The sequence below is a fragment of the Rhipicephalus microplus genome, chromosome 1 (genome assembly GCF_043290135.1).
Source record: "Rhipicephalus microplus isolate Deutch F79 chromosome 1, USDA_Rmic, whole genome shotgun sequence".
In the NCBI taxonomy this organism is placed as follows: Eukaryota; Metazoa; Arthropoda; class Arachnida; order Ixodida; family Ixodidae; genus Rhipicephalus; species Rhipicephalus microplus.
Genome location: NC_134700.1, coordinates 8,501,010 through 8,525,304, shown reverse-complemented (window position 1 = coordinate 8,525,304; position 24,295 = coordinate 8,501,010). Strand labels below are relative to the sequence as shown.

At 47.1% G+C, this 24,295-nt stretch overlaps 1 protein-coding gene across 6 annotated transcripts in view; it reads right to left on the bottom strand.

Moving 5' to 3' along the window:
- Positions 1-24,295, bottom strand: part of LOC119178190 (ATP-binding cassette sub-family C member 4) — a 2,441,444-nt gene that overhangs the window by 1,919,315 nt on the left and 497,834 nt on the right. For all 6 annotated transcript variants that reach the window (XM_075869787.1, XM_075871012.1, XM_075871549.1 and 3 more), the window contains exon 5: positions 13,412-13,501. In XM_075869787.1, the coding sequence (XP_075725902.1) occupies positions 13,412-13,501 (90 nt within the window). The remainder of the gene's footprint in view (positions 1-13,411; positions 13,502-24,295) is intronic.

Sequence of the window (24,295 nt, the reverse complement as noted above, 5' to 3'; positions counted from 1 at the left end):
CGAAAACCGTGAGCCTTTTAACTCGTGGAGCGTCTTTCGTCGATACCTGCTGGCAAGTTGGGCTAATCCCGATCGCCGCGAACGAGCCGAGCGAGCGATTCAGTCGCGCCTCCAAATGCCGAATGAAAGCGTCATGATGTACGTCGAGGACACGATGAGCCTCTTTCGTCGAGCTGACCCCGACATGGCAGAAGAAAAGAAGGTCCGTCATTTAATGCGAGGAGTGAAGGAGCAGCTTTTCGCTGGCCCGGTTCGCTGTCCCCCAAAGACTGTGGCGGAATTTTTTACGGAAGCCACAACCATGGAGCGAGTGCTGCAGCAGCGCTCTACTGTGTACGACCGACAAGTGAGTGCCGCTTCGTCAATAGGTCAGATTGGAGGTGCGGCAAGCAACATCAACATCGAGTCTCTTTGTGATCTCATTCGATCGGTGGTGCGCGACGAACTACAAAAGATTCAGTACCAGCCCCAACCTACTGCAGGGTCTATTTGCAGCCTTGTCAGAAACGAAGTACGACAGGCTCTCCAAGTGCCGCCTTCCAGCTATGTCCCGCCTGTCCCGGTGGAGCCACATCATGCATCATACGCAGAAGCTGTAAGCCGATATATTCCTGCTTCACCGCGCTTCGTTAATTCTATGCATCAGGATGCACTTCCTTCGCTGCAGCCAATTCAGCACTTAGAAAATCGACAGCTGCTTCCCAGAAAATTCGACGTATGGCACACACGGGACAGACAGCCACTGTGTTACCACTGTGGTGAGGCTGGACATGTGTACCGGGAATGTCGCCATCGTCGCCTCGTACTACAGGGTTTCGCAGTCGACGCACCACGGCCGAGATTTGGCGAAAGACCGAGAGCTATCGAAGATTACCTCTCAGAGCAGCGCATGCCACTGCGGCGTAAGTCGCGGTCTCCATCCCCAAGGCAATCTTCTCCAAATTTTTGGAGCCTCCCAGGAGTGGCACCGGCGCGCTCGCCAAGCCCTAGGCGGGAAAACTAATGACAGCGACCTTCGGGAGCGAGGCCGCTGACACTCGACGCAAAAAAGGCCTCCCACCGACGTAAGCACGGACGTGGAGCGACTCCCCGACGACAGTGACGAAAGCCAGAAGCAGATTTTCTTTGGATATACATGCGGTAGTAGACAGTCAGCACGACGTTTGTGCATTATTGGACACAGGGCGGACTACTCAATCATAAGCGGGAAACAAGCAGCGCACATAAAGAAAGTTGTAACGCCTTGATACGAAGCACAAATTCGTACTGCCGGCGGGCACGTAGTCACCCCAACCGGCATGTGCACTATCAGAGTGAGCATTCGGGGACGTACGTTTCTCGCCAGCGGCCTCGTACTTCGTGACTGTTCTCGAGACCTAATCCTCGGAGTCAACTTTTTGCGGGAGCACAGCGCTATTATTGATCTTCGAGAGCGTACCGTGACGTTTTTAACAGCTGGATCCTCCGACAAACCTGACGACATCCGTGACAGCACGCTTCGCGTTTCTGCCGACAGCATCACGTTGCCTCCGCGTTCAAGCGTCCTAGTTGATGTGGTGTCTGACAAGTTACGGGATGGTGAGGTTGTCGCCGAAGGCAACTTGACGCTTTCGTTCGCCCTAGGTGTCGGCACTGCACGCAGCCTCGTCACGTTTTATGACGGACACTCTGCCCTACTTGTGACTAATTTCAGTAACGAGTACCGGCACCTGTTTCGTGACACCGCCATTGCTTTCGCCTACCCTATCGCAGACGTTTCTGAATGCTTCGCATCAACATCAGCCAATGACGGGCTTCGACCGACACCAAGCGACGTGACTTCCCTACTTGGAAAAGTTGATGTCAACTCGACCCTCTCGGAACAACAACAGACCGAGCTACGTGAACTGCTATATCAATTTGAAGAGTGCTTCGCGTCCACCTCAAAGGTTCGTCAGACACCGATCACCAAGCACCGAATAAATACGTATAACGACGCCTCGCCCATAAAACAACACCCTTACCGCGTTTCGGCAAAGGAACGTGACGGTATAAATTCTCAAGTCAAAGAGATGTTGCAAGATGACATTATCCAACTTTCGAAAAGTGCCTGGTCATCTCCCGTTGTGCTCGTGAAGAAAAAAAGATGGACCACTGCGCTTCTGCGTGTACTAAAGGAAACTTAACAGAGTGACTAAAAAATACGTCTATCCACTGCTTCGCATCGACGATTCCCTCGACAGACTGCGGCGGGCCAAGTATTTCTCATCGATAGACCTGAAAAGTGGCTACTGGCTGATCGAAGTTGATGAACGAGATCGGGGAAAAACCGCCTTCGTTACACCGAATGGCCTATATGAATTCAAAGTGCTTCCCTTCGGCCTCTGTTCTGCACCGGCGACCTTCCAGAGAATGATGGACACTGCTCTCACCGGTCTAAAGTGGCACACGTGCTTAGTTTACCTCGATGATGTCATGTTTTCTGCCATCTTTGAGGAGCACCTGAAGCGTCTGCATAATGTGCTGGAAGCGCTCCGCTCTGCTAACCTGACACTGAAGCCAGAAAAATGTCATTTCGGTTACAAGGAACTTAAGTTTCTCGGCCATGTTGTCAGTGCGGGTGGTATTCGACCAGACCCTGACAAAAGTACCGCCGTGGCCTCGTTTCCGGTTCCACGTGATAAGAAGGCAGTGCGTCGTTTTCTAGGGCTCTGCACGTACTATCGCCGCTTTATAGCTGATTTTTCTAGGATTGCTGAACCACTCACTCGACTCACTCGTGAAGATGTTCCATTCGTCTGGGAGGAAGAACAGGACGCAGCTTTCTCTGAACTACGGGAGCGTTTGCAGACACCACCAGTCCTCGCTCACTTTGACCAAGACGCTGATACTGAAATTCATACTGACGCCAGCAACGTGGGTCTTGGTGCTGTCCTCGTACAGCAACAAGAGGGCACAGAGCGAGTGATAGCGTACGCTAGCCGCACTCTTTCCCGCGCCGAGGTCAACTACTCCACGTCAGAGAAAGAAAAGAGTGCCTCGCTGTTGTAAGGGCCACGGTGAATTTTAGGCCTTACCTTTACGGACGCCACTTTAAGGTAGTGACCGACCATCATTCGTTGTGCTGGTTGGCCAACCTACAGGACCCATGTGGGAATACGATTTCACGATCCAGGAATACAATTTCACGATCGCTTACACATCGAGCCGCAAGCACGATGATGCTGATTCATTATCCCGTGCACCTGTCGAAGTTTGTGGCCACGACACCGAGGTTGACGATGGTTTTCTTGGGGCCCTTACTATAACAGATGTGATTACGCCACAGCGTGCGGACGATGAAATTCGCGCAGTTATTGAAAACCTTGAAGGACGCAACTCGTCCATACCTCGATGTATTTCTCGAAGTCTGTCGTCGTTCTGTCTCCGAGATGGGGTCCTGTATAAGAAAAACTCCAACGGCAATGAGAGAACCAATCTTCTAGTTGTGCCAACTGACATGCGTGATGGCATTCTTCTGGCCTGCCACGATGAGCCCACATCTGGTCGCTTAGGTTCCTCTCGAACTCTCGCTCGGGTTCGACAAGCATACTACCGGCCTAAGCTTTCTGCATCAGTTAGGCGATACGTGAAAAGCTGCCGGGAATGTCAACGCCGCAAATACCCGCCACTAAAGTCCGCGGGGCTTCTTCAACCAATAGAACCACCCAGAGTGCCATTTGACCAAATAGAAATGAATTTACTGGGGCCCTTTCCGCTATCATCTGCCGGCTACAAGTGGATACTAGCAGCCACCGACTATTTGACTAAGTATGCCGAAACAAAGGCACAACAACGCGCTACTGCTTCCGACGTCGCCCAGTTCTTTATGGACCAGATCGTTCTTCGACATGGCACCCCGTCGTGCGTAATCACAGACAGAGGAACAGCATTCACGGCCCAGCTCATTCGTGACGTATTCAAGCTCAGCTACACGAGCCATCGCAAGACCACGGCATATCATCCGCAGAGTAAAAGCTTGACAGTGCGACTCAACAAGACCATCGCTGGCATGTTATCCATGTACGTAGATGTCCAGCATAGGACCTGGGACCAGGTGCTACCGTACGTCACATTGGCGTACAATACTGCCGTCCAGGAAACTACGCAATTCACGCCTTTCCGTCTTGTCTATGGCCGTGAGGTCCAGACCATGCTGGATGCGATGCTTCCACACAATTGCGATGCTTTGAACACTCCTGATGCTGCGCAGCTTACCCAGTACGCCGAAGAAGCACGTCAGTTAGCACGCCTACACATTACGCACCAGCAGAATACAGACGCATGCCGCTACAACGCTCGCCATCGACAAGTTGAATACCATCCAGGCGATCAAGTTTGGGTGTGGACTCCAGTCCGATGCCAGTGATTGTCAGAAAAACTGCTCAGTCGCTACTTCGGACCATACAAAGTCTTGCGGCGCATGAGTGATGTGAACTACGAGGTAGTCCCTGACGGCGCCTTCTCGCCACGACGGCGAAGGCACTCCTCGGAGATTGTCCATGTGGTGCGCCTGAAGCCGTAGTTCACGCGGTAGTGCGACTGCGCATGAACCATATTGCTGTTTTTGTGTATGCGCGTATTTCCTGTTGGTTCGCCCTGGCTTTGCCTTTGTACTTTCCGAGCATTAGAGTGATGCCTTTTTTTTTCTCAGAAGGGGAATAATGCCACTTGGCCGCTAGTTACGGCGAGCGCAAGCCATGGCTGCCCGCAAGAATGGAAGACGATGTTCTGGGGCAGCGCGTGCTCTGGCTAGTTGTTTATTATTGAAGCAGCCATCTTGCCAGTTTTTGGTGCGTCTCCCCCGCCAGCTCAGTTCTTCCTAGTTGAAGACCTTTTGTAGCACGTGACAATATCAAGGCCAGGAAAACGCAGCGCTTGACGCACTGATCACCAAAGCAGAACTATTCGAGGCCGCCCAAGCAGAAAAGCGCAATGCCCCTGGACCTGACCGGCTAACAAATGCGATGATTCGGAATCTGAGCGACGAACACCTGGAACAACTTACCTGGTATTTTAATGAACAGGTATGGGAGAAGGTCGTGGTTGCACAACATTGGAAGGAAGCCAAAATTATTCTTATTCTGAAGCCAGAAAGAACACCCGTCCTACAAAATATAAGACCAATATCATTAACATCCTGTCTCAGCAAATTATTAGAGAAGGTGATTCACACGCATCTCACAACTTACATTGAAAATAGAAACCTTTTTCCAACTTGCATGTTTGGATTTCGCCAACATTTATCAACGCAGGACGTCTTCCTTCTACTTCGGGAAGCAGTGCTCTGCAATACCACGATTGCTGCAGAACATCTCGTCGTAGCTCTTGATTTGAAATGCGCATTTGACACTATGTTTCATGAGCTCATCTCATCTGAGCTAAATGACATTGGTTGTGGGCAAAAAATATATGACTACGTTTGCTCTTTCCAAGCCTCTCGCACTGCTAAAATACGCCTAGGCAATACAGGCTCAGATTCATTTCCTGTTCCCAATAAAGACACACCATAAGGGGCGATAATATTTCCTCTTCTATGCAAAATCGGCATGAGACGCTTAGCAAGAAGACTAGACGGCATTTCAAGGCTAGGGCAGGCGTTCTATGCGGATGATATTACTCATGGGCCAACAGTGACTCTTTGGAACAAAAAGAGCGAATCCTACAAGACGCAGTGACCGCTGTTGACGACTTCGCTTATCACAGTGGAATGAGCCGTGCTCCCGATAAACGTGAATTTATTAGAATCCGAGGCAGAGGCCGCCACATTCACTTTACGGTCAACCTCTTTCTAGGAGACCGCAAGATAAAAGAGGTACAAAAATGCGAGTCCTCAGGCTGTGGCTACAAAGCAACAAGCGAGTGGACCACACAATCAAAGCTCTCAGAACAACGGCGAAGCAGATCTCCCGTATGATATATAAAGTCACCTATCACTGAAAAGGTTTCAAGAAAGCTCAGACGCTCCGGCTTGTTCAGGCTTTTGTGCTCAGTTGGTTATTTCTTTTATTTTATTTCACAATACTGCAGGCCAATGTGCTGGCCCAAGCAGGAGTGGATACATCAAAACGTAATTGAAGAAAACAACAGACAACAATACAAAAGAAACAAAAGGTTAAGAAAGAAGGTGACGCTCAAGAGCACCAAGAAACATATTAGAATGAAAGATGTCACACTGCAAACAATTCCGGTCATCGACATGTTCTAGGAAAAAAACTATATTTAAAAGCATTTGATCGGGCGAAAATTGGGGTTAGAGCATGTTCATGACCGTGACGAGTACGTCGTACTGAAAGCGGTTTAACACAGTCAGGGAGATCAATTTTTACAATACCACACAAACAATTGTAAAGAAAGGAAAGACGACTGTACTTTCTCCGAGCTTTTAAAGTAGAAATGTCGATTAATTGCATTAAGGTGGTCGGGGAATCAAACGTACGATATTTGCCAAAAATAAACCTTACAGCCTTTCTGTTATTACGTTCCAGATTCGTAATATCTTTCTTGGTATGCGGATCCCAGATAATAGAAGCATACTCAAGCTTAGAACGAGCACAGGCATTATAGGCTAGAATTTTAGTACGCGAGGGTGCAGATGCTAGTTTTCTTTTTAGAAACCATAGCTTACGTAATGCAGAAATGGTAATGTCAGTTATGTGGGTCGACCAAGTTAATTTGCTTGAGAGTGTGACGCCCAAGTACTTATATTTGTCTACATTATTTATATTAGTGCCTCTTAGAGTATAGTGGAATTGACTAGGGCTTAGTTTCCTGGTGATGCGCAGAAGCACAGTTTTGTTAGTGTTTAACTGCATGCCTCCGTTCTGACACCAGTTATCGATAGCGATAAGTGCATCTTGTAAAGCCACATGATCACACGGTGAGGAAATTTGCTTTAAAATGACGCAATCATCCGCGAACAAACGCACAGACACATTTTCAGGAATAAGAGAAGCTAAATCATTAACATAAATTGAAAACAAAAGTGGCCCTAGCACACTTCCCTGTGGGACTCCAGAGGACACACGAAGAACAGTCGATGAAGAATTACCAATCAGTACATACTGACGTCTATCTTGAAGATAAGCCTGAATCCACAGAACAATTTTTGTAGGTAGCCCAATACGCTGTAATTTGTGTTACAATTTCCCGTGTGGCACTTTATCAAAGGCTTTACAAAGATATAAAAACAGTACATCAGTTTGCCCAGAAACATCAAGCACACGTGAAAATTCATGGACAGTTGTAACTAACTGGGTAACAGTAGATAACTCCCTTCTGAAGCTATGCTGATGCTTTGATAGTACGTTGTGTTCACTGAGAAATTCATAGACGTAATTAGCAATAACGTGCTCAAGAAGCTTGAAACAAGTGCTCGTAATAGAAATAGGGCGGTAATTCTCAAATGATAAGGGGTCACCTTTTTTATGAATTGGTTTCACACGGGCTATACCCCAACCAGCCGGTATTTCCCCCGTAGCAATCGAAAGATTAAAAAGTCCAGTTAGGAACTCCGATAAGTATTCAGCGTAGCGGTTAAAAAAAGCATTAGGAATGCCGTCAGGCCCCGGAGGTTTTTTGGGATCAAGTTGTAATAGCATGTGCAAAACGCCTTCTTGCGTCACTAATAGGTCATTGTCTGCGTCAACGAATGAATTCTCAAGTTCATAATCATCGGTTTGAGAAGAAACGCTCTGGAAGTATGCATCAAAATGTTCAGCAATAGTAGGAGCGTCCATTATTATTACACCATTAACCTTCATTTTACTACTCCTTGTCTTAGACTCGCTTAAATACCTCCAAACGTTTTGAGGGCTATTCTGAAGAAATTCAGTCAGCGTATTACTATAAAAAGTGTTTCTTGCTTGCGCCAAGCTTGTTTGTAGTTTGTCTTTCAGTACTTTAAGCTGGGGTGTCACTGGCACATGGTTCTTGCGAAGCCTTTTAATTTTAAGCTTCATGTGGATTATTTCTCGGCTAATCCAAGGGTTTGCACGATGCTTATAAATTTTTCGACACGGTACAAAATTTTCAACACAATGACGTATGGTTCTAACAAGCAATTGCCAAGAGGTCTCAACATTGTGTAACAAGGATCCGATATGCGTTTCAAGGTAGTCAATTATAGCTACATCATTCGCCCTAGTAAATTCCTTTATAAGTGTGGCAGGCTGGGTATTTTTAGCATGATGTAAAGCCTTATTAAAAGCAAAAAAAAATCAGTTTATGATCAGAAATGCACGGTTCGATTGCAACATAGCCATCAGAAAATATCTCACTTAGAAAGAGTAAATCCAAAATCGACCCACCTCGAGTACAGACATCCACCGCTTGCTTGAGGTTGAGCAAAAACATGATGTCAAGAATCGAGTCACCCGAAGAAGAGCAGCCATAGCTTAAATTATCCCAAACAATAGATGGCAAGTTAAAATCACCTGTTAGCAAGACGTGTTTCCCACATAAACCTAGAAGTCGATCATATAATTTCATCAAAAACGTATCATCTGCATTGGGTGTACGGTAAAGAGCACAAAGAAAGAATGTAACATGGTCAAGCGATATTTTCAAAAATATGCTTTCATGATCAGCAATTTGATCGGCGAGACAGGCGTCAACGGAATCTTTTAGAATAACCGCCACGCCCCCACTACGAGAGCCTCTATCCCGCCTAAAAACCTGATATCCAGGCGGCACAATTTCGTTGTCACTTATCAGACCATGTAGCCAGGTTTCAGTATTGACGCAAATATGTGGGTCATATAAAAGAAGATTTTCAAGCTTATCGATTTTGTTAGCGAGGCTCCTAGCATTAAAAGATATCAAGCGAAGCTGGAACGTTGGGAATTGCTATGCCTTAGCGGGGTGCTTTTTAACCTTTGACAGCCTTTGACGGGAATTTGAAGAGTCGTTCCAACTGAAAAGGTCGGTACCAATACGGAGCTTATCTTCAACAAGAAATACATTTTTACCGGCATCTTTATCTGCCTTAGCTGACTGCCAAAGCAATTTACGTTTCCGACGCGTTTCCGCACAGTAGTCGTTTTCAATACTAATGTTGGAGCCCTTAAGTTTTGAAACGTTTTTCCAGATAGCCTGTTTTTCCCTGTAGTCTTGGAAATATAGAATTATCGGCCTGTAATCTTTATTGCGTCTAAGCCTGTGAATACGAGCGACAAAAGAGCAATTCACACCTAACTTATTCCCAAACAATTCATCAATAACCTTACGTCGCAGATCGGATTCAGTTTCATCCTGCGATTCAGCAATACCGAAAACTATCAAATTCGATCTGCGGGTGTAGTTTCCTAGGTCAATGAACTTCGCGCTCTGGGTTTGAACGGCCTCTTGAACAGTTTCAACGGTAGTGGTTAGTTTTCCATGGGTTTCGTTAACATTAGCTTCAAGGGCATTTAGGCGCACACCAAAACTCTCGATCGTTTTTTCAGTACCTTCAAGACGAGTTTTTAAATCGGCTATCTTTGCCTTGATTTCCCTCTGTTCATCCAGGATTGCCTGAAACATTTGTTCAACAGTAGGACCAGGATTTGATTCCACGTCCCCACAGAGAATAATTTTGCATGAACAGCAGCACTCATACGCAATAAGAAAGCAGATGCGTAGTTAACATATAGTCTTTCTTTACAGGAGATCAATAAAACTAATTTACAAGCCCTAGATGCGTTGATACGAACATCGTACAAGGTGGCTCTCGGCCTACCACTTGGAACGTCCACAGAATGTCTCCAAGCCCTCGGTATACACAATCATTATGAGGAGTTACGCACAGCGGTGCTCATTTCTCAACGGGATAGGCTTAGCTTGACCACTACTGGGAAAAAATTGCTATGCCGTGTAGGTTACCCAGCTTCATTTCAATAGGGTAACACCCCTTTGTTAAGTTTTGTTATTCCCCCACTGCACGTGTGAGTGCTGCTTTTCGCCAACCACGTCGACGGACTAATAGCCACCGAGATAATCATACCACTTTTCTATGCAACTAGACGCAGAACGCGAAAATTGCTGATTGTTCTGGAACAAACGTGATCGCTAGCAATAGCGCTGTAATATTCGATGACACATGTCTGAATTCCAACGCGCATCACCACTTCTTAGTTGGTCGACAGCCGACGCTGTGTTTGTCGCTATCATTAGCAGAGCGTATTACTGGCTTCGCGTCCACCGGCCACAAGTTCGGCCAAATAAACAGTTTATTCTTGAACATGCAGTTTGCTCCCTTCGTCGACGTCACCACACCGGGACAATATCAAGGGTGGAATTCCACCCAGCCAAACCAATGAAGCACCCGACAGCCGCTTGTGGACCCGGCCATGCTCTTCTCCAGTGATATCTTCGCACTTGGACAGATTAGGTGACTGAGGCGCCTCATTCAAGTCTACACTGTCACCGACCTAGTTTGCTGCCAATATGTTCCGCAATGAAGGTGACGCATGCTTGAGCTCTTTACTTCAGTCCCATTTCAGGATCCTGAAGATAACCCATCCATGGTTCGGTTGTCGACTTAAGGCTTTATATTGACCACCAGAATTCATTCCCTCAATCTAGACTAGCCTCTTTTGTTTCTTTTATTATCTTGCGGTTTATGGCTCTCATGTGGTCTTGAGCCAAAACTGACATCAATTTCTTCGCCCTCAAATAGCGAGCCCACAGGTCCTAGACCTCGGTTTCATAAGCACCACGCCGCAGTGGGAATGTCTGTTGTCGGCAGAGCCGCTTGCGTGAAGCTAGGGCAGCTCCCACGTCGTCCCACCAGGCTTTTCTTTTCTGCCTCAGTGGGCCTCTTGAGAGTCTCTGTTCAATGCACACTTTCCCAATCATGTTTTTAGGAAGGTTTTGAAGTAATGAAAAGTTTCCATGTGTTCCTGGTGTTTCTCTTTAGTACTTTCAGAAACGGGAGAGGCGAGTAGATCTTCACGTGAACGACTACACAAAAACGCTTGTTCGTGGAGCCCTCCGAAAAGGTAAAAATCACAGCATATGCACGGACTGAAGATGATGAGTCGGGCGAAGCGTCCGTCCGTCTGTAGGTATCTCCGTTCTCCGTACGTCCATCCATCCATCCATCCATCTGTCTGTCTGTCTGTCTGTCTGTCTGTCTGTCTGTCTTTCTGTCTGTCTGTTTGTTTGTCTGTTTGTTCGTCCGTGAACAATACGAAATAGTCAACTATACAAAAACTACTCACACCAACTATTGGCATTATTTCCTAGGACATGTACAGAAAATGCCATCTAATAATCAATTCATCAACTAGAGGTGGCTACACACTACTACTACTAGAACTACTACTGCTACTACTACTACTACAACTGCTACTACTACAGAGTAGGGAACGACCCACACCCTAAGAATATTTGCCCCTAAAACAGACGCAACGCGACACCTGCATCGCCGCAATAAAACCGCGTGTCAATCCCCTACATCGATGGCGACAGCGAAACAATACCACACGTACTAACAAAAAGCCGAGGTCAACATCGCACAAAAGGATCCACCGCCATCGGTAGCATCATTCCTCGGGTCAAAGATCACGCATCCGCCGGAAAATCTCAGGGCGTCGTATAGCGAATTTCGTGCGCCTACTACTCCGTTTCCTACATTAGGGAAAACAGAGCTTTCATGGAACAATGCAGCAGCACAGAAATGACCTCCGTCAAACTAACAGCTCAACTAAAAGATAATACCTTCTCCCCGACAGGGACCTTGGGGTGATGCGGAGCATCGGGGTTGCGAAGTGCGAGCATTTGATTTTTAAAGACGATAGTCTTTCTTGGGGTCCTTTGACGCAAAAACTTTCGTCTGTCAGTCTGAACAGTTGTCTGTTTGTCCCCTGTTACCGCCAACTGGGTACTTTAAACAGCACTAACCAATACCCCGCACAGCCAACCCCATCCGCAGTGACCACCAATGTTGCTCAAAAAGCAGCGTTCATGCGTGTGCGATTGTCAATTAAAAGGCTATTGTTGCGCATATCTGAGGCACCATAACAACAAGTACATATTCTGCATGTTCGCCTTTTACTAGAAAAGTCATACAGAAGTAATACTAAGGACTGTAGCGCTTCTCACGCTGCGCTGACCATCCAACACTTGCACGGAAAGGCGAGTATTTCCAATGCTTTGCTAAAGCGAGACGGTGGTGGCACCTACCCGTCGCCTTGCGTTCTACACCTTATCACTTATGAGGCGGGTGCGCACACCCATCTCAGAGCCACGCGCTTTGTTTTTGAAAAAAAAACAACTGCCAGATGGCGGTCATGTCTCACGTGTGACGTGACTTGATGCGCTCGTTCGCCTCCGCTCCACGCTCGAGGCACTCTAACGCAGCCCCACCAGAATACCATTCACCGATTTTCTTGAGCAGAACATCAAATAAATGTTTTGTTCACCTTCTCCACACGCAAGACTATCCTCTTTCGACGACATTTGCAGATTAAATGCAGATACGGGACCAATTTTTTTCAATTAAGAAACTCTCTAGCAGACGCTGCCTGCGTCGGTTTTGCGAGACGACGCGAGGTGAAAAGCATAGAGGAGAGGAAGGAGCGAGCAAAGGTTAGCAAACCCTTCCGGCATCGGCCTTGCGAGGCTGGAGAAGGAAGAGGGGGAGGGGACGCGCATGTGCAATGGGGAATCGAGCGCTTAGGTGGTAAGGCGCAGCTGTTGGAGAGAGGGAAGGAGGAGAGTTGCATACGCGTAGTGTGGGTGTGGACGCCGGAGGCGTGACATACCCGCGAGACAGATATGCTCCTAATCTAAAAGCAGAGCTAAAGATCACAACTATAAAGAGAAAACAAAAAGCGTTTTTGCAAGTGTGTCTACATTCTCGCCCTTGTTCAGACTGCGCGAGCAGTCTCACGTTGCCCTTCATCTTAATTACATGTTAACATTAGCAAGTTTTACTTCCTCATGAAAAGACACGTGCACGCTTTATAGCACGCCTTACTGGTTGACTGCGATGGAAGGACGAAGTTGTATCACTGCCCTTAGTTTTATTGAGGTGGCAATGTCACACCAGAACCAGCTTGAGATTCAGTCAGCGAATATTATTTCGCACGAGCTCTTGGGATAGCGGTATCTTGTATATTATACGCGATACTTTATTGAGTGTATCGGAAATGCAGGCACAGATACTCGTACTGCGAGGCCTATCGCTATGAGATACTAAATACCGAAAGAGTATTTATGATAGTGTCTTGGATACATGTATTTTAATTACATCATAGCGCTGGGTGTGGAATAGGCTTAATTCGTGTAGCCTCCTATATAACGTGGCGCAAGACTGTGTTTTAGTCAACATCTCCGACAGATAAAAAAATCTTGTCGAAAGTAAAGTCTGCCAGAGCTAATACAACTTTGCTCCAAGAGTACTCCTTACCTGATCAAACCTGTTGACGTCGTTCGAAAGCAGGTTGACCATTTGCCCAACGGCTGTCTTTGACAGTGCTGCCTGGCTCAAACGCAGCGCCTGGAGGAACAAGAAAAAAAGTACACAATGTGCTTAGAGTATCCAAATGTTCGCGCCTTCAGCCGCTGCTATAGCGATAACTATGTGGCTTCTCTTGTGTGCCTTCTCTTTGTTTGTAACCATGCTTGCCCTTACCATGTTCGTTTCCGTGCCACATTATCTATTACCCTTTGATTACGCTCGAAACCAACGAGCTTGGAGGGTCCTCAAAATCCAAAGGCTGCGCATAAACAACTTGAAGGGTCCTCAAAATCCAATGGTTAGCGTTTTGTTGAAAACACAACGCTAACCATCGTGTCACATTTCCCAGGTACTGATTTTCGAAGTGAGGTCATTCGTGACCAAGTTTATATCACTCAGCATTCAAGCGGCCCCCTTTCTTCATTAAGATTGCCTATTGGCACGAATGGAGCCAAACGTGGTCATGAAATGGGAATCTTACAAATGTTCGACTACTCTCAAAGGTCCGTTCAGCATGCTCCAATATGCATTTAACCAAAACTTGTTATTTCGATAGATTTAGTATGTTTGCCGCATCAAACTTTTGTTGTTGGCAAGCACGTAAACCAACTTTGTAAAAGTTTTTTTGCAGGTTCATTTCCAGCTACTACAGTGTATGCATTAATAAGAACGTTGCGCGAGTGGAGAACGTTTGTGACCGCAATCACTACTGCTTTGCCAAGCATGACGACTATGTTTTCCAGGTGCGTAGAATCGCAGAAAGTATGAAGCGCTACCTATTCAACATTTGAGTAGTTCTTCGCAGCGCAGTGGAGCCCGAAGGGCCCCTTGGCAAATAGGTAGGTTGATGAGGCATGCATTCTTACGTTACGCGTCGCCTATCCAGCACATTCATGCCGTGCTTGCCATACGCGCTGACTGCTGTTAATAAGGCTTCATTATCATACAGAAGACAAAGAGGAATCATTATGCAAACTACGCTGAAATTACGCTGATGAGTGCCGCCTACAACGACATTCATAATGTAGATGTATGCAATTTTCAGCCACAGTGATGACCTATTCTTAACAAAATAAGGGATGCTCAATGTGTTTATCGCTGGATTGTGTGTAAGTTGGCTACTTTGTAATGCACTTTATTGAAAGACGTCAGAGCGCAAAAGTATGATGAGGTATTTAAAGACCACACAACCTCTCGTTGCGTACTGCTTTTATTTCGTGTTTTAATTGAACAAATTTCACGCAGCGCGATCGGCCAAAGGACACGAGAAGGCCCATGAAGACACCACAGCGTTACTACAACATGCCTGCTTAAAAAAAAAACGCTGCTTATGTAATGCCATCACCAATGAGGCACGAGGGATCTCTCAGATATATGCGCGAGAAAAGCTACTCTAGCTAAGTGAAATCAGGACATGGACATTACAACACATCTCTGAAACACACACATCTCTGAAGTGAGGATGCTATCGTTGGCTTGCTGACGCACAACTCGCCAAGTGCAGCGATAAGTTCGCTTCAACAACCAGACGGGTGAATTATTGTTTATATAATGACGCACAGTGACTGTGCTGTAAAACAAATACCGGCAACCACACGCAAGAACGTGAAGTACAAGAATCCTTTCAAGCGCCAGGTGTCTTGATTAGTAATTGTGCTCTCTCAATCGGTCATTCCCGCACCAGCTGGTTTGGCGTACATATTTTTTTCCACATGAGAGCGAAAGATAATAAATAACAAACCTCTTGCAATGAAAAAATGTGTTTTGCATGTTTTTTTGTATAACCCACTATTTTAGCTCGAAATTGAATTACCGTAGTCATGGTACAAAGTTTTTTAGCGTATTGGGCGCTGGAAAGATCACCATAACGTTATTACGAAGTGACGCGTTCACGAGATTATGTGACAGCTGTTCATTACGGTGGAGTGTCTCATATCTGCCGTCATTGCGCCAGGAGCGTGAAACTGCTGTGATCTTGCGTGAACTCTTTTCTACTGCTTGCGTAGAACAAGAGTTAGAAAATGCCATGGATAGCCATAATACATCAAGTGTTATATCTGGTTCCTATAGCTACTCTTCGTTCACAGCAGCGCAAGACTTGTTCGACGCGTTGCTGAGCAAGTTGTCGCGATACTTCTATTAGTCTGGCGTATGATAACGTGTTGTCTCACGTCGAGCCAGCATTGATGTTAGGTGAAAGACGTAAGTATTATCAAAACAAAGTGGACTTTATGGTGCGGTGATGTGACGACCATACGTTACTTTTGTTAGCGTGTTTCTGCTAGGACAAGCACTGTTGGATATAGCTTGCTGAATCATATGAAACAAAAGTGATGTTTTTATATTGCCGTAAGAGTGTAGCCAACACTGGAATCACAGTTGTTAACCCTACACACTAAACGAAAATGACCTGAAATAACCTCAAAAACTGGGTAAACCACTTGTCCTCTGGCGCACTACCTTTCCTGGGTTTTTTTACCACCTACTCTTGAGGTAAAAACTTACTCTCGTGCTCACTGAGTTTTTGAACGTAAGGAGAGTAGTAATTATTTACCCCAGTGAGGTTTTGAGCGAGTATATAGAGAGGAAAATTTTCACTGCCTTCACAAGGCTTTTGAGGGGATTTCAGAGAGTTATTTCAGGTGGTAAAAAATAAAAATTGATGGGTGCATTCGCCCAGAGTCGACAAATTTATTAAACAGCGGAATAGATTGAATTTATTAAACGGCAGAATTGGTGACACATAGATTCCCATACAGATAGACACTCACACACAACAAATGCAGATTAAAACACCACTCGAACAGACTGCACGCGTTGCTAAATTACACTTTGACAATCCGGTATATATAGGACCGACTTTTTTACCGGCCCTGTAGGACCAGTAGGAGAGCTTTTTTTTTGCATCGATAAACAAGAACAGTTGAAGGTGCAAGCGTAAACTTAAGGTGGGCTGCAGGGAACTAAATGTCACACCGACCCTTTATTGTAAATCTAGCCAATCTCGCCTTTTTGAGTATCCAATAATTCCTTGGCATACCGGGCTCATGGCCCCACACGTGTTAGCACGGCTGATGCACAAGTCCATGAAATATACCTAAGTACGCACAAACCATGGTAGCTCAATGATTTTCATTGAGCGACGGTGCACAAACACAGTAGCAGCACGTATTCATCACAACGGGCGTAGGGGAGCGGTGCACGCCTGCACACAAGCTCCTTATCGACGGCTCACTAGGCCTTTTTGAGGAGCACGGCTATCCGATGAAACACAGCTGGCGATCACAGAACACATATCCTGTGCGAATTTCGTCGTCATTTCAGACACAAATGAACACGGGACCACTATCTTACGGGGACGGGGCGGTGTATGCATACTTCCAACGAAAGACCACCATCCGGGTTTTCTTCGTGCTCACCGGCAGCCGCTTGTTGGTTCCGTCTGCCTCGTATAGGCTTTGCGCTACATGTTTGAGAGCAGTTGGTGCATGAGGTGGGCAACTCGGGCAGCACTTTACTCGTGCAGACATCGCCTACTGTGGAACAAAATATATGCGATGCTTCTTTCACCTGCCCCGGCGACACACTCCCACTGGTCACTGGCGGCCGTGGCTCGGTGCCGACGACAGAGTGAAGCATTTTGGTTATTGCTTCTCCAGTAGGGAAGCACGGACGATGACACCAGATTGATTTTGTTACCACTGGCAGATATTCGCGATTCGGCTCGGAAGCGAGATATCCGCGACGTGCAGGTTCGGAGGCGCTCGGAAGCGCACGGTCGTTTGACGATGTAGGAAACACGTGAGATCCATCAGCCCAACCAGACACACAGATACCGAGGGTCCTGCACCGTCTGTCTACAAGGCCAACGCCGAGCAAAAGCCAACAATTTGCGAAAATATGCAGGACAACTTTCCTGAGCAGGTTTTCTTTCTTTTTTTTTCTTCTTTTCAGATCCCCTCCCCCTGTCTTTTTTTTTCTTTTTCGTTCACAGAATGCTGTTCTCGCTTGTTGTGCTTATGCTGCCCCCAGTTCCACTGGAAGTGCGTTGACTCGAGGTCAGTCCCGAGGCACGGCGATGCCAAAAAAAAAAACAACTGTGGTCCTCGCGTACCTTCAGGAGAGCGTCACAATGGGGGGTATGGGGCAAAAGCCACCGAAGCAGCTGCACCTTGCAGTAACGTGGTAATAAACTCTGAAACGTGTTAGAAAACTCTCCAAGTGGTAAAACTGAATTTTGACATCTTTTTACTACTTGCCTGAGAGGTGATGGTAAACTATGTCATGTACCATCTTTTACTCCTACACAAGGTAGTAATTTTAAACGCAAGAGAGTTTTCAGAGGTCATGAGCCGCAAAAACCCCAAACTCGGATAGTTTTTGCTTACAGCGTACATGAGGCCTCTATATTGCTACAAAGCAGTGGTCATGAGCACACTGTTGCAGACGAATCGACGAAGAAGCCGATTCACCATGCGAGATGCTGGTAGCCTTTGGATGACACATATCCTTGTTAATATTGTAAATATATATACTCGCTTCTGCCTCCTGTGTATTCGTGATTGCTGTGACGAATTGGTAAAAGGGCGAGGCAAAAGAAGCGGTATACAACGGAGCTCCACATTGGTCGTCGAATCGGAGTTGCCGTTTTGGAACACTAAACTGGTCTCACGACCACTTCTCCATCGGCCACAGCAATGCTTGCACCATGCACGGGAACGCCTGTACCGGACAGAGCACAACCCACTTACGAGCTGACGCATCCTAAGTGCCCCAGAATGTTCTACAATACGGACGAAGTTGACGTCGATAGTTAGATAGCCGACTATGGCCGTACCAGTGCGCTCAACCGATATGACATGTCTCTGATGCTGGCCAACGTACTGCTCTAGCTGAAAGGCACGGCGAAGATGTGGTACAAGTAACACGACGAGGACATCGGAAGTCTGTGCACCTGCAAGCAGAAGCTTCGCGACTTACTTCAGTCGGCCGCAAAGAAGCAGTTGTCCATGCGGGCTCAGGCGTCCACAGAGCTGTATATCTTGTATATTTAAGACGAGCTTGTGCACTGTCGTAAAGGTGAGAACGACATGTCGGAGCCTGCCAAAGTTTCCATGTGCTCACGGGGAAAACAGATGACGCGTTCAACTAGTTAATGTGCCGGACTTGTGCGACCATCGATAAGAATATCGAGGAATGCCGGCGCTTTGAAGTGGCCAAAAGCAGGCGTAATGAAAGATCATTCACTCGGCAGCCAAACACCGCTGCGGCGTGTTCCTGCGAAGATGCACTGAGCTCTCATCTGCGGTCTTCACTGGCGTCTGAAAATCCGCAAATCGTCGGTTCGAAACTCGAAACAATGGCATCTGGTCTTACACCTGATGACAGCAATTATTCCCATGTGCCTCATGTTTCCTTGATCCTGTTATTTGTGCGGAAAGAACTCGAAAATTTGGGCTTTGCTGTCTGCGCCGTTGCTGAGCCTTGGCCAACTAACTTCCGCTCAAGGCCGGCGCCTCACCCCTTGCCACCGACCCAGGAAAAGTCATATCCACGATCATGAAATCCGGCTGCATGGCGAACTGCAGATAATCCCCGATCTCATTACCTAGTGTGACATATTTCATGCCTCGCGTTATTGTCTTCGCCCAGAAACCAGTATAGCACTGATCTCCGCGCCAACAGCTACGGTCAGTTTCAGCTTCCCGAGACGAACACCGACAACTACCACCAGCCCTCCAGCCATACACTTTCAATGCCCCTACTACGCCGCCCAGCCGCTCGCCCCGAGGGCAGCAGTCCCGTTCAGCGCCAACACATCACCCCTTGTTTTCGTCTCCTCTATGACAACGTCCAACCTCGCCGCTCAATCCTTGTCAGGTAAACTAAAAGATGCTGCTCTAAGAGTTGAAGCTGCATCCTCGATTCTGACCCCAATTATCTTCCTATTGCCGACACGACGAAAATCGATCGACGTCGACGGTGACGGCCTGGCTGTTTATGCGCCTGTTGAAAATGGGGCACATACTTCTGTGGTGAGTGCTGGACATCGTCGCCTCCTGAAGAAAGAGCTCACTCCAGCTGCTCCTGGCAATATTCGTGTCACTGACTGAAGACATTTTGCCATCACAGGAATGTGCACAGTACGCATCACACTCGCCGATCACCATACATCTGTTTTTATTGCTTTTATTGAGCCATGCCGAAGTGACCAAATTCTCGGATTGAATTTTGTCGCCCACTCATGCCGGATCATCGACTGTGCAGCCGGCTCCAACATGACCTGCCTCCGCTTGAGGAAGTGCAATCTTGACCGCTACACCATCATTTAGTGCTTTGTTGAACAAGTTCGGCTGTCACCGCAAGCCACCACGTGTGTGGCCATGACAATATCACCAGCTCTTGCTGATGGCTACTACATAGTGTCTCTAATAGTGGGCGAGCTGTTGGCCCGAAATGTTGCTGTGCCGGATACTATCGTGACTATCATCGACAACTACGTTCGGCTTCCACTCCTCAACTTTAATAATTCGACTCAAGTTCTCCCGCAAGGAATTTCGTTAGCCCACGTCCACTTGATGCATGTACGATCGTTTTATTGGAAAACAGCTCGTACCCTGTTGCAGCCTGCCGAGCAAACGCACCTATCGAAGAATTCACACAAATGTTTGCCCCTGATCTTCTGCCCTGTCAGGCTACGCAACTCTGCCACGTTCTGACAACCTACCGAGGCACTTTCAACTTCGATGACCGCCCTTAGGTCAAACGCCATTCATGCGTCATGAAGTATATATCGGCGATGCTAGTCCCTTCATACGGCCACCATATCGGGTTTCCCATACCGAATGCCAGGTCATACTGGTCATACAACGAAAAGCCGATGAGATATTTTCCAAAGGCGTCATAGACGCCTCGTCAAGTCCCGGTGTCGCCTGTTGTTTTAGTCAAGAGGAAGGATGGCCGCTGGAGATTTCATTTATTCTTTATTTATTTTAGTCAAATCACCCCACAGGCTCCTACATCAGATTATTGTGTGAGAGGGGTTACATAAGTAAGGGGTTTTAATAACTGAGGGCATGTGAACTTTATACAATGCGTATTGACGTAGCACAAAACACTGAAAAAAAAAGAAAGTAATAGAAACAGAAAACTGCTTATACAATAGGTAAATAACACATCGATTCGAATATTTTGCCGTTACGTCGGCCATAAATTTGGTTGCATTTCAAATGTTAACAATGTGCTCCGGAAGACCATTCCAATGAATAATTGCTTGTGGCAAGGCGGACAAATTAAATATGATGGTTCTACCCAAAATGCGCTGGTAACCTAATGGGTTATTCAGACGACGTGACGTGTGGAAGGGTTTTATGAGAGGCAGGGATGACCGATGGGCACTATAGATGACCTTAAGAAATAAGGAAAGCAATGCGATTAGTCGGCGTGATTGCAAGGTACGAAGAGAGAGTGATCATTTGATGCTTGTTTCGCTGGAGTGATGGTCGTAGTTCCTGGAAATGAAACGCGTGGCACAATTTTGAATAGCTTCAAGAGAATTAATTGAGTAAGCCTGATGGGGTGAACAAATGGTTCATGCGTACTCTAACTGTGAACGAACGAATGTTTGATATGCGAGTTTACGTGTAGTTGCGGGAGTTTCATGGAGATTCCGTTTATGATAACCTAACGTGCGTGATGCTTTAGTTGTTACTGCCTGTATATGAGTGAACCAGCAGATATTATTGAAGAAACGAACACCGAGGTATTCGAAGAAACAGGCAGGGGACACTGAAGTGTTATTCAGTGAGTAACGGCGCTGACTACCGTGTCTTGAATAAGATAACAGGCAAGAACGTATATCCGCTGCCACGAATCAACGACGCCCTTGAGTGCCTTTATGGCGCGCGACACTTCTCATTCATAGATCGTCGCTCGGGTCACTGGAAAATTTCTGTCCACAACTTAGACAGAGAAAAAAAACTGCCTTCGTCACACCAGATGACCTCTATCAGTTAAACATTATGCCTTTTGAGCTGCGTAACGCCCTGGCAACTATTCAACGCATGATGGGCTCTGTTTTGTGGTAATAAATTGTCTATCCTTCTTTGCTACTTTGACAATGTCATTGCCTTTTCCCCAACATATGATAGCAACCTAACCCGTTTTTCGACCATCCTAGCTGTTTTTCGTCAAGCTGGACATCAGCTGAACTCAAAAAGTGCAATTTCGGCTGGCAACACATCACAGTCATTCGTCATCTGAAACGCTGCACGCATGCTATTGGACCCTGACAAGATTAGCACTGTTAAGCACTTCCTTCTGCCTTCTTCCACTAACTGAGATGTTCGAAATTCTATGGGCTAATGCTCGTAGTTCCGATATCTTGTACGCTACCATTGCCAGACCACTCAGTTTGACGAAACTTATTTAATAAACGGTAACTCGCGTCAGTTTGTGTGTTCGTGGGCTGGAATGTGCTCGACATTTATGACTCCGACCACACTGCTGGTTTGCGTGGCAGCTTCCTGGTAATCCGTGTGCCCCTTTAAAGTATTGGATAGTAAGATATTGATACGTGTATACAAATGTCGCTCTGGCCCAGCTGAAATGGCAGCCAAAAGGAGGAAGACGACAACGTGGTTGTTGTGGGTTGGACTCTCGAGCTTCCCCTGTTGGCTTGCATGACTGTGGGCTCCTTAAGGTGTTAGCAAGACCCATTTTCAGTGAATAAATCTTCCCCGTAACGTCTTTTGTTGGAGGTGAGGGGTCTTCACACAACCCGGCTCTGGAACGCCGCAGTGGACGCCAGCTCTGTCCAGCCGCGATGTCTGAAACCGGCAATCAGGCCTCGCCATCCGCGCCGGCTCCATCACCTGTAATCCCCCCTTTCCATCTTCTTGACCCTGTCATGGTTTTTGGGACGAACAGCATGGACGTCGAAGAATGGCTTGCATTATTGGAGTGCGTCAGCAAGCACTACAGGTGGGACGAGACGCTTATGCTGGTAAATATTCTATTCTACCTATGGGGTCCGGCACGTGCCTGGTATGAGTCGCATGAAGAATTAACTAGCTGGGATACATTCAAGCAAAAAGCTTCGCGACTTGTTCGGTCGGTGAGTTGCTCGTCAGATGGCAGCTAGGCAGGAACTCGCGTCACGTGTTCAATCATTGACGGAGTCGTGCGTCACCTAGATCCTAGACGTACTGGCACTGTGCCGGAAGACTGACAAAACATGTCCGAGGTGGACAAGATCAGCAACGTGTTGAAAGGCATTGCTGACAATGCTTTCAACATACTAGTGTGTAAGAACTGTACCACTGTCGACTCCATCATATCTAAATGCCGACGATTTGAACAAGCTAAAAGCAGGCGAATAACCCACCACTTCACGAGACTACCAAACACCGCTGCGACTTCGTCTTGCGAAGATTCTGCAGCGCCCCGTTCACTTGCGCCTCCGGCCAATATTGCAAGGATTGTTCGCCAGGAGCTGGATGCTATGGCACCCGATTCCTATCAGTCTCCTGCGCAAGACAGCTGGGCAAGATTCTCGCTTATTCAAGCCGTCGTACGTCAGGAGTTTGCTAACCTGGGCGTCCAGGTTCCACAGCCCGCCAGGCTCATGCCGCAGCCCATGAGCACTCCCGTCCACAACGCTGACCACCACTCTGCTCCACTTGTCGCCGCGGCAGCTTCAACTCTTCGGTTTCCAACAAGCAACTAAAATCCATCTGAGTGGCATACGCATGATAATCGACCCATCTGCTTTTCTTGCTCTCGAGTTGGGCACATACCCCGCCATTGCCGCAACAGGTGGTATTTCCGGCAAAGCTTTTCTAATGTCGACTGCCGTCAGGACCGTGGACACTATTCGCAACCCGCTTTTCCGGATGGCCATCATCAGGACCCTTCACCTCGCCGTTCATCTCCACGCTCCGAACCGTCCTACGCTGACGTCGTCGCCCAAAGAAACTGGTCTAGCCACTCGCCGTTACCTCTATCTAGGTCGGCCGTCACGCTCCCCTCAACGCCGCCGCTTTCCGTCACAGGCGTATTCTGGACATCTCCCGGGAAACTGACGAGTGTAGGTCCTGGAGGTGGCGCTGCGTTGACGACTCGGAACGAAAACCCTCAACCGGCTACAAATTCAAGATGCAATTTACTTTGAGTGGTCGTTGATGGCCACGCCATTACTGCTCTATTTGGCAATAGTTCCCAAGTATCTCTTATTAGTTCTACACTTCGATCTCACCTGAAAAAGGTTCTCACACCTGCTATGTTCTCTACTGTTCGAGTGACCAGCGGAAGTCGAACATCAGTGCTTGGCATGTGCACTGCCCGCGTTTCTGTTGCCGGCCCCCACACTTCCGTTCTCTTCGCAGTCCTCAATGCTTGCCCACATGACGTCATTCTTGAAAATTATTTCTTACCTGCCCACTCCACCCTCATCGATTGTTATACTGGTATCTTACGGCTCGAATTGCCTTTGTGCACTAATTTCACTCCTCCAAGTCGCAATCGACTACGATTCGTTGAGACTCTACGGCTACCGTCCCAGGCTGCTATGTACATTCCTATGTCGCCCTTTTCGTCCGTTCCTCATGAAGACTATCTGGTGGCTGCCCTCATTGATTTGACCCTTACGCGCCACATCGCACAACCGCTTGCTATAGTGGTTGTTGTTAACAACACGGCGTTACTTCCCAATCTGAACTTCTCTACGTTGACTCGAGTTCTTCCCCAAGGCATCACTTAAGCCGATATTTCTACCTTAGATGAATTTTCAACTTGCTCTGTTACCCCTGACACTAAGACCATAGTGAAACCTGT